This window comes from Xenopus laevis, chromosome 7S, assembly GCF_017654675.1.
Source record: "Xenopus laevis strain J_2021 chromosome 7S, Xenopus_laevis_v10.1, whole genome shotgun sequence".
In the NCBI taxonomy this organism is placed as follows: domain Eukaryota; kingdom Metazoa; phylum Chordata; class Amphibia; order Anura; family Pipidae; genus Xenopus; species Xenopus laevis.
The window spans coordinates 9,953,490-9,963,484 of NC_054384.1; the positions used below are offsets into that span (position 1 = coordinate 9,953,490).

Here is a 9,995-nt window from a genome sequence, read left to right on the forward strand (position 1 = left end):
ATTTTATTTTATGAAGCTTTCCCAGCTTGTGTAGTGTAATGTATTTGCTGCTACACATACGTCCATTGTACTTTAACTTGGCGCCGTATGCAAATTAGGCATCGCTAGCGTAACTTTGCTTTGCTTGACGAATTAACGCTAGCGCAACTTCGCTACCGTTCGCCTCCCTGAGCGCAACTTCGCATTTTAGTGAATTTGCGTAGCGCTGGCGAAACTACGCCTGGTGAAGTGCGGCGGAGTGTGGCGAAGCTATCGCCGGCGCAACTTTGGATCTTAGTGAATTTGCCCCAAAGTGTGTAAGTACAATAACAAAAGACCAGGTACAGAACCTTGTGGCACCAATGCATTAACTGAACCCGGTGCCTAGTTTTTGATAACACAAGAAACAGAGAAAGATTGCTGTAGGGTGGCCTATAATTTCATGTATTGGCCTCCTGCAGAGTTGAATGCTTATGGGCTCGCTTAGATACTAACAGAACTACATTAGGGTTATGGATATATTTGCATTTCCTTGTAAAAGTGTTTTGCACTAATGGGACCTGATTAAATATTTGGGTGTGAACCCACACGTTTGGAAAACCACAGATTTACTCCTACAATTTGCCGTCTAGCTCACAAACTTCTTATATTGCCATTGTGCTCGTATCCCAGCAGAGAATTTTATTTGAGACAATAACAGTACAAACAGACTTTGATTGTTTTGCCATTTTTATTGCTCTGAATTTGATTCTACATGAACAGAAAACCTGTATATCTGTGCTTATACTTTGATTAGAAGAGTAAGGGGTTGAGGGGGTTATTACGAAATTCTTCAGATATCACTAATTATGATATTCTTTAGGGCTAATTATTTCCCTTATGCTCTCCCTTATTCTTTCCTTTATGCTCTCCCTTATTCTTTCCTTGATGTTCTCCCTTGTCCTTTCCATTATCATCTCCTTTATTCTTTCTGTTCTGCTCTCCCTCATGCTTTCCGTTCTGCTCTCCCTTGTGCTGTTCATTTGATCTTTTTTCCCTAACCTGTTCAGTATCTGTTTTTACTTCCTTGCCTTTCCCTTTGCCATGTCCCTTTCCATGTTCTTCTCCTTTCCCATGTCCCTTTCCATGTTCTTCTCCTTTCCCATGTCCCTTTCCATGTTCTTCTCCTTTCCCCTGTCCCTCATGCTTTCCTTTCTGCTCTCCCTTGTGCTGTTCATTTGATCTTTTTTCCCTAACCTGTTCAGTATCTGTTTGTACTTCCTTGCCTTTCCCTTTGCCATGTCCCTTTCCATGTTCTTCTCCTTTTCCATGTCCCTTTCCATGTTCTTCTCCTTTCCCATGTCCCTTTCCATGTTCTTCTCCTTTCCCATGTCCCTTTCCATGTTCTTCTCCTTTCCCATGTCCCTTTCCATGTTCTTCTCCTTTCCCATGTCCCTTTCCATGTTCTTCTCCTTTCCCCTGTCCCTCATGCTTTCCTTTCTGCTCTCCCTTGTGCTGTTCATTTGATCTTTTTTCCCTAACCTGTTCAGTATCTGTTTTTACTTCCTTGCCTTTCCCTTTGCCATGTCCCTTTCCATGTTCTTCTCCTTTCCCATGCCCCTTTCCATGTTCTTCTCCTTTCCCATGTCCCTTTCCATGTTCTTCTCCTTTCCCATGTCCCTTTCCATGTTCTTCTCCTTTCCCATGTCCCTTTCCATGTTCTTCTCCTTTCCCATGTCCCTTTCCATGTTCTTCTCCTTTCCCATGTCCCTTTCCATGTTCTTCTCCTTTCCCCTGTCCCTCATGCTTTCCTTTCTGCTCTCCCTTGTGCTGTTCATTTGATCTTTTTTCCCTAACCTGTTCAGTATCTGTTTTTACTTCCTTGCCTTTCCCTTTCCCATGCCCCTTTCCATGTTCTTCTCCTTTCCCATGTCCCTTTCCATGTTCTTCTCCTTTCCCATGTCCCTTTCCATGTTCTTCTCCTTTTCCATGCCCCTTTCCATGTTCTTCTCCTTTCCCCTGTCCCTCATGCTTTCCTTTCTGCTCTCCCTTGTGCTGTTCATTTGATCTTTTTTCCCTAACCTGTTCAGTATCTGTTTGTACTTCCTTGCCTTTCCCTTTGCCATGCCCCTTTCCATGTTCTTCTCCTTTGCCATGCCCCTTTCCATGTTCTTCTCCTTTCCCATGCCCCTTTCCATGTTCTTCTCCTTTCCCATGTCCCTTTCCATGTTCTTCTCCTTTCCCATGTCCCTTTCCATGTTCTTCTCCTTTCCCATGTCCCTTTCCATGTTCTTCTCCTTTCCCATGTCCCTTTCCATGTTCTTCTCCTTTCCCCTGTCCCTCATGCTTTCCTTTCTGCTCTCCCTTGTGCTGTTCATTTGATCTTTTTTCCCTAACCTGTTCAGTATCTGTTTTTACTTCCTTGCCTTTCCCTTTGCCATGTCCCTTTCCATGTTCTTCTCCTTTCCCATGTCCCTTTCCATGTTCTTCTCCTTTCCCATGCCCCTTTCCATGTTCTTCTCCTTTCCCATGTCCCTTTCCATGTTCTTCTCCTTTCCCATGTCCCTTTCCATGTTCATCTCCTTTCCCATGTCCCTTTCCATGTTCTTCTCCTTTCCCATGTCCTTTTCCATGTTCATCTCCTTTTCCATGTCCCTTTCCATGTTCTTCTCCTTTCCCATGCCCCTTTCCATGTTCTTCTCCTTTCCCATGTCCCTTTCCATGTTCTTCTCCTTTCCCATGTCCCTTTCCATGTTCTTCTCCTTTCCCATGTCCCTTTCCATGTTCATCTCCTTTCCCATGTCCCTTTCCATGTTCTTCTCCTTTCCCATGTCCTTTTCCATGTTCATCTCCTTTTCCATGTTCCTTTCCATGCTCTTGTTGTTTCCCATGTCCTTTGTCTTCATGTAACCAGGTAAGGTCCTCTTCAGCTGGAATATTTAAAATAAAAGTTATTGATGGAAAAAGTTTTCAATCAAAAGGCATCACTTTTGTTCTCTGCAAAAAGTCTATTGGCCCTTGCTTATTATTGTCCTTTATTTATACAGGGCTGACATATTCTCAAGTGTGTTACAGAGGTGATACAACATCCCTGCCCCAGGATTGATTACATTACAGGTATGGGGAGAACATACAGATTCTGCAGAAGGAGAACAAACAATCTTTTTGCTGAGTTTTATTTTATTTTAACAAAAAAGGGCCAGATTCAATTCAGTGAGAAAAAGGTTTATCACATTCATGGGAGAGGACTTCAATAGAGATTTCACGTGAAAAACAGTGAGATGTGGGTTTTTTTCTGAATTGAATTGCATCTCAAATTGAATCTCATCCGTGAGTTTTCAAGTAATAAACTTTTATCTTAGTGAACTGAATCGGGCACTAACACGAATATGTACACTGGGGCCCTATCCCCTCATGGCCTCAGTAGGGAACAGAGCCCAAATCAGTTTTTATCTAAAGGGGTTGTTTACCTTTAAATTAATTTTTAGTATGATGTAGAGAGTGTTATTCTGAGAAAATTTGCAATTGGTTCACTTTTTTTGTTATTTGTGGTTTAAGTTAACTGCTAGGGTCTTGTTTACCGTAGCAACCAAGCAGTGGTTTAAATGAGAGACTGGAATATGAAAAGGAGAGGAACCAAATAGAAATATAAGAATTAAAAGTAGCAATAATAATAAAATTGTAAGCTCATAGAGTAATAGGGATCAGACACCCCCATTTGAAAGCTGGAAAGGTGTAGAAGTGCAAGAAAAATAATTTGAAAACAATAACAAATAAATGGAGACCAACTGCAAAGTTAGGAATAGGACATTTTAAATAAAGGCATTAAAAGGTCTGGAGAGCTGGATTTCTATCTTTACAAGAAACACTTGCTGAATGGGGACATCCCTGACACACACCTGCAAACATTTTACGATGTGAAGTGAGTGGGATTTTTATGTTTTTTCCATAGAAAAATACATTTGCATTCATTATTTTTTTTCCAATTTTCAATTTAATGAAACTGAAATGGAAACAATAGCACCGCCTGCTGTCAGTCTTTCTGAAAGGCCCGACAGCTGGGAGAACATTTCACAAGAAGGAAATCAAAGGGGCCGATTCACTAACTTCGAGTGAAGGATATGAAGTAAAAAAACTTCGAATTTCAAAGTGTTTTTTGGGCTACTTTGACCATCGATGGGCTACTACGACCTTCGACTACGACTTCGAATCGAACTATTCGAACTAAAAATTGTTCGACCATTCGATAGTCGAAGTACTGTCTCTTTAAGAAAAAACTTCGAACCCCTAGTTCGCCATCTAAAAGCTACCGAAGTCAATGTTAGCCTATGGGGAAGGTCCCCATAGGCTTGGCTAACTTTTTTTGATCGAAGGATATTCCTTCGATCGTTGGATTAAAATCCTTCGAATCGTTCGATTCAAAGGATTTAATCGTTCAATCGATGGAATAATCCTTCGATCGTTTGATCGCACTATTTGCACTTAAATCCCTTGACTTCGATATTCGAAGTCGAAGGATTTTAATTCCCAGTCGAATATCGAGGGTTAATTAACCCTCGATATTCGACCCTTTGTGAATCGGCCCCAAAGTGTTCTTCTTTAGTCTTTTCTAAGTACAGCTACATCAGAAGAAGACTTTGTTCGTCTTCTGTAAAAATTTTTCCATTTAATATACAAAAACTAGCAAAAAGAACAATATTTACATAGGGATCTCGCCCATTGTCTAACCTCAGAGGGTTCATATCCTCTGTACATGGAAAAGCTATATTTGTATTATATATACATTATATTTAGATATACGTATGATATATACAGTAAGTAAGATAAGTAATTCAAGCATCATCTGCTGAAAATGGTCTTGCTAATGGAGTTGAAAGGTACTTACAGAATATTGGTTTCTTGCACTTCATTGCACCACAGTGGGTTTTGCAGCATATAGTGTTATTAGTGCAGTCCTCATCCGCTGTACAGTTTGTCGATTTGGAGTGATGAGAGTGGTGCTTAGAATGCCCTTCTCCGCCCTTCTCATCTTTCCATTTCTTGCTCTTTTTCTGGAAATGTTCCTCAACCTTTTCTTTGAGTTCTGGGTGTTTCTCCAAAAACTCTCCAAGGCACATCCCTCGCTTCCCATCTTCTGCCTTATCAGAAACCTCGGCTGACATTAAATTAGAGACTATAAGTTTCCTTTTGCTTTGATTTTCTTTTAGTTCTAATTCCTACCAGATATACAGATCAAATCATTTCCAACCTGCCCTTTCTTAACCCAGGCCCAGACCGGTAATACAAAAAAATTAAATTGTTTTAAACGAATGACAAAATAATTTAGTGTTGCCCTGTTGATACTGTGTATCCTGTGCTTGAATGGCTGCCCCCATGGCTACACAGCAGCTTGTTTATATAAACTATAGTAGTACATATCTGTTATCTACTGTGTATCCTGTGCTTGAATGGCTGCCCCCATGGCTACACAGCAGCTTGTTTATATAAACTATAGTAGTACTTATCTGTTATCTACTGTGTATCCTGTGCTTGAATGGCTGCCCCCATGGCTTCACAGCAGCTTGTTTATATAAACTATAGTAGTACTTATCTGTTATCTACTGTGTATCCTGTGCTTGAATAGCTGCCCCCATGGCTACACAGCAGCTTGTTTATATAAACTATAGTAGTACATATCTGTTATCTACTGTATATCCTGTGCTTGAATGGCTGCCCCCATGGCTACACAGCAGCTTGTTTATATAAACTATAGTAGTACTTATCTGTTATCTACTGTGTATCCTGTGCTTGAATGGCTGCCCCCATGACTACACAGTAACTTGTTTATATAAACTATAGTAGTACTTATCTGTTATCTATTTTGTATCCTGTGCTTGAATGGCTGCCCCCATGGCTACACAGCAGCTTGTTTATATAAACTATAGTAGTACTTATCTGTTATCTACTGTGTATCCTGTGCTTGAATGGCTGCCCCCATGACTACACAGTAACTTGTTTATATAAACTATAGTAGTACTTATCTGTTATCTATTTTGTATCCTGTGCTTGAATGGCTGCCCCCATGGCTACACAGCAGCTTGTTTATATAAACTATAGTAGTACTTATCTGTTATCTACTGTGTATCCTGTTCTTGAATGGCTGCCCCCATGGCTACACAGCAGCTTGTTTATATAAACTATAGTAGTACTTATCTGTTATCTACTGTGTATCCTGTTCTTGAATGGCTGCCCCCATTGCTACACAGCAGCTTGTTTATATAAACTATAGTAGAGTTTCTGAAGCAAATGTAGCCTGTCTAAAGTAAGGAGCTACTCTAGACTCATAAGTATATATAATTCTAGGATCAGTTTCTCAGTCTATAATTCATGGAGAATCATTTTTAGATGGATAAGGCACTAAAGGTTGATACTCACCTAATACATTTGCACCGGCCACAGCAATGAACAGCAACACAGCAAGAACTTCAGTCCTCATGATGATTCAAGTCAGATGGGACTCAATACACCGGAGAATGGAGATGTTCTGCTCAGAAGGATCATTTATACTAAACCAAAGGGGCTGGAGGCACATAGTCCTCACGTCATTATTCCTTATCAAGGATTAGCACTGGGAGGCGATTTCAGTAACCTTTCCTCCAACCAAAGATTTCTTTTGTTTCAGCAGCGCAATATGACATCATAACCTGAAACCCATCATTAACTCACAAGCTGGAATGTTCTAAAAGTTCATGGAAACACAACCAATTTTTTTCTTTTTTTTTGTTGAAATAACGATTTAAATAATTTAGTCTTGGAAGTTTAGTTTTAATCGTTTTTTTTGTTTCTTACTGAAACAATCCTTTCATGGAAAGGTTACAGTACAGCCACATCATGTTCCCAAACAGGATCTGTTTATTTTAATGTTTTTTATGCAATAAAAAATAATAAATGTTGGATTTCTGTAAGACTGAGCATTTCTGATACATACATGTATATTAAAGGGGAATGATCCAAAAATGAAAATTTTATATAAGCTTCAGCATACTGAAAGTTTTCTAAATATAATGAATTAAAAATTCTGTACCATTTCTAAAATAATCAAGTTTATCTTCACTATTCCTCTCTCAGCATCTGTTTCTCTTCATTCTGCCTTTATACAGCAGTTGGGTGTCAGATATTTATTGACAGTTAGACCCAATATATCTTATAGGGGGGCTCCTTTTGCCTAGAAGATGTATTAGAGCTCACTCTATTAAACTCACCAGACATCGGGGCCCATTCACTAACTTCGAGTGAAGGATTCGAAGGTAAAAAACTTCGAATTTCGAAGTTTTTTTGGGCTACTTCGACCATCGAATGGGCTACTTCGACCTTCGACTACGACTCGAACGTTTCGAACTAAAAATCGTTCGACTATTCGACCATTCGATAGTCGAAGTACTGTCTCTTTAAAAAAAACTTTGACCCCCTAGTTCGCCAGCTAAAAGCTACCGAAGTCAATGTTAGCCTATGGGGAAGGTCCCCATAGGCTTGGCTAACTTTTTTTGATCGAAGGATATTCCTTCGATCGTTGGATTTAAATCCTTTGAATCGTTCGATTCGAAGGATTTTATCGTTCGATCGAAGGAATTATCCTTCGATCGTTCGATCGAACTATCTGCGCTAAATCCTTCGACTTCGATATTCGAAGTCTAAGGATTTTAATTCCTAGTCGAATATAGAGGGTTAATTAACCCTCGATATTCGACCCTTAGTGAATCGGCCCCATCATGTCTCTCTACATGCAGGATTTGTGCAAAAGGCAGTTATTTCGTTAGATTTTGTTTGTACTGGAGTCAGTTATTTGAGAGAGCTCTAATTCATCTTCTATGAAAGGAAACCTCCCCTATAAGATATATTGGATGTAACTGTCAATGAATATCTGACACCCAACTGCTGCATGAAGACAGAATGAAGAGAAACAGATGCTGAGAGAGGAATAGTGAAGATAAACTTGATTATTTCAGAAACAGTACAGAATATTTAATTGATTTTATTTAGAAAGTTTCTTATTCAGTATGCTGAGGCACATATAAAATGTTCATGTTTGGGATAGTTCCCTTTTAATTATATTTTAGAGGTAATTTTGGCTCATGAGTGATGAACTCATCAAGGGTTATTCATCAGCTCAACTTCACTTTGGATGAAAATTGACATTTTTTCCCCCCATGATGTAACATTCTCCACTTTATTCCAGTTAAATTGTTGGTACAGTTGCACCCGGTACAGTAACATACCCCTAATAGCAGGGGAACCTTTTAATAAATTAGATATAAATTGCATCTAACATTTCCAGTTGTGGTAACCCTGGAATTACCGCGACACCGAAGGTGCAGTTTCAATAGGCGCAGCTGCATGTTGTTCCGCAGATGGGTGCTATGGCACTTGGCACAGCTATATAGAAGTAGAAGGGAGGCTTTTTGGACACAATTGGGGCATATTTATCAAAAAGTGAAGTTAGAGGTTGCCACAGTCCTCTCGAGTGAAAGGCGTATTTATCAAAGGATGAACTTTCACTTTCACCCATTGACCCATCCTATAGAAATGAATGGAGAGTGGCGGAATTTCACTCTAGAGGACTGTGGTGATCTCTAACTTCACTTTTTGATAAATATACCCCAATGAGACATTAATGAATAGCATCAATACACATTCGTGGCTGCATTTTAAACTGAGCATCATGAAAATGAATATTGACTGATGGTATGTATATGATATCCAGTGCTAAAACACATTATTTTAAGCATTAATGTCCAAAGAAACAGCAATGATACCAGAAGAGAGACCAGCATTTTTCTATCTTCTTCCATTAGTACACATAGGGGCAGATTTACTAAAGAGCGAAGTGGCGAACGCTAGCGACTTTTCACCAGCATTGCCACCTACAGGGACATCGCCCATTCACTAACAGGCGCAGCCAACAATTCGCTAGCGAATTGGACCGTCGGTAGCGTTCATTCGTACTCTTCACTCGGGCGAACGGACGTTACTCCACAAATTCACTAAAATGAGGATTTTACTGAACGTTACCTCTTTTGCTAGAGTTGCCTTCGCCAGCTCAGACCAGACGAAGTGCAATGGAGTGCAGAGATCCACCTCAATCTTCTGTCACTTACATCATATCCTGTGCGCCGAAAATGCATTAAAGTTCAAAAGACGTTGGCGACTTTTCCTTTTTTTTAAGCAGGATTGCCTGCAAGTCCTAACTTACTTTTTTGGGTAACCGGTTTTCTCCAGACATTTTATTACATATGGAACATTTATTTTACAGTGGGCTCATGTGTAGGGCATTATATTAACTCTCTTGTCTTTGTTAAAGTTCCCCGGACATGTGTACTATAAACCGCTAACTTAAACCATTTGCAGCAACATTTATAATAAAGACGTCCATACAACTTTAAATTTCCCGCTCTATGCAAATTGGCCTGAGCACAAGATCACTAGCGAATCTTCGCTATGAAATGCTCGCACAGTTGAAGTAACGCTAGCAAAAAGTCGCCATCGTTCGCCGCCTGGGACGAAACTACACATTTTAGTGAATTGGCGCATTCGTATCATATTTGCTCCTGGCGAAGTGGCGCGTTTTGTGCAAAACGGACGCTGTCGACAATTCCCCTTTAGTAAATCTGCCCCATATACACTTTCACCCAATGAATCAAATATTAAGGGCTCCAGTATGTGGGACAACATTTTATAATTCTGCTTCAGTTCTGGGAAAGAATAAAACATATAGAAAATAGATTTATGCTGTATGATATGAGAAGAGACCGCCATAGAGTAAATAGCACCGGTTATATAAACTCTAATCCTCCTAAGAAGTTAATTGGAGTTCTTATTATTTGAGCCAGTGATTGTTGCTTTATCCAAGTGTATACGTAGGCTTTTATTCTTCAGAAACATGTAATTATTGTGTTCTTATTTTACGCAACCCAGTATTTTATTTGGCAGCAGTTCCATTACCTAATTCTATATGTCACCTGCAGAATAGATACAGCCATTAGGATTTTAGATGCTCATAG

General features: G+C 39.7%; 1 protein-coding gene across 1 annotated transcript; it reads right to left on the reverse strand.

Moving 5' to 3' along the window:
• Positions 1–701: 701 nt before the first annotated feature.
• Positions 702–6,478, reverse strand: LOC121396197 (glycine-rich cell wall structural protein 1.8-like). The gene is made up of 3 exons (XM_041570866.1): positions 6,373–6,478; positions 4,844–5,113; positions 702–2,888 (listed from the first exon to the last, which is right to left on the reverse strand). Exons 1-3 carry the CDS (start codon positions 6,431–6,433, stop codon positions 844–846), a joined length of 2,376 nt encoding a protein of 791 aa, XP_041426800.1. The 5' UTR covers positions 6,434–6,478; the 3' UTR covers positions 702–843.
• Positions 6,479–9,995: the final 3,517 nt, after the last annotated feature.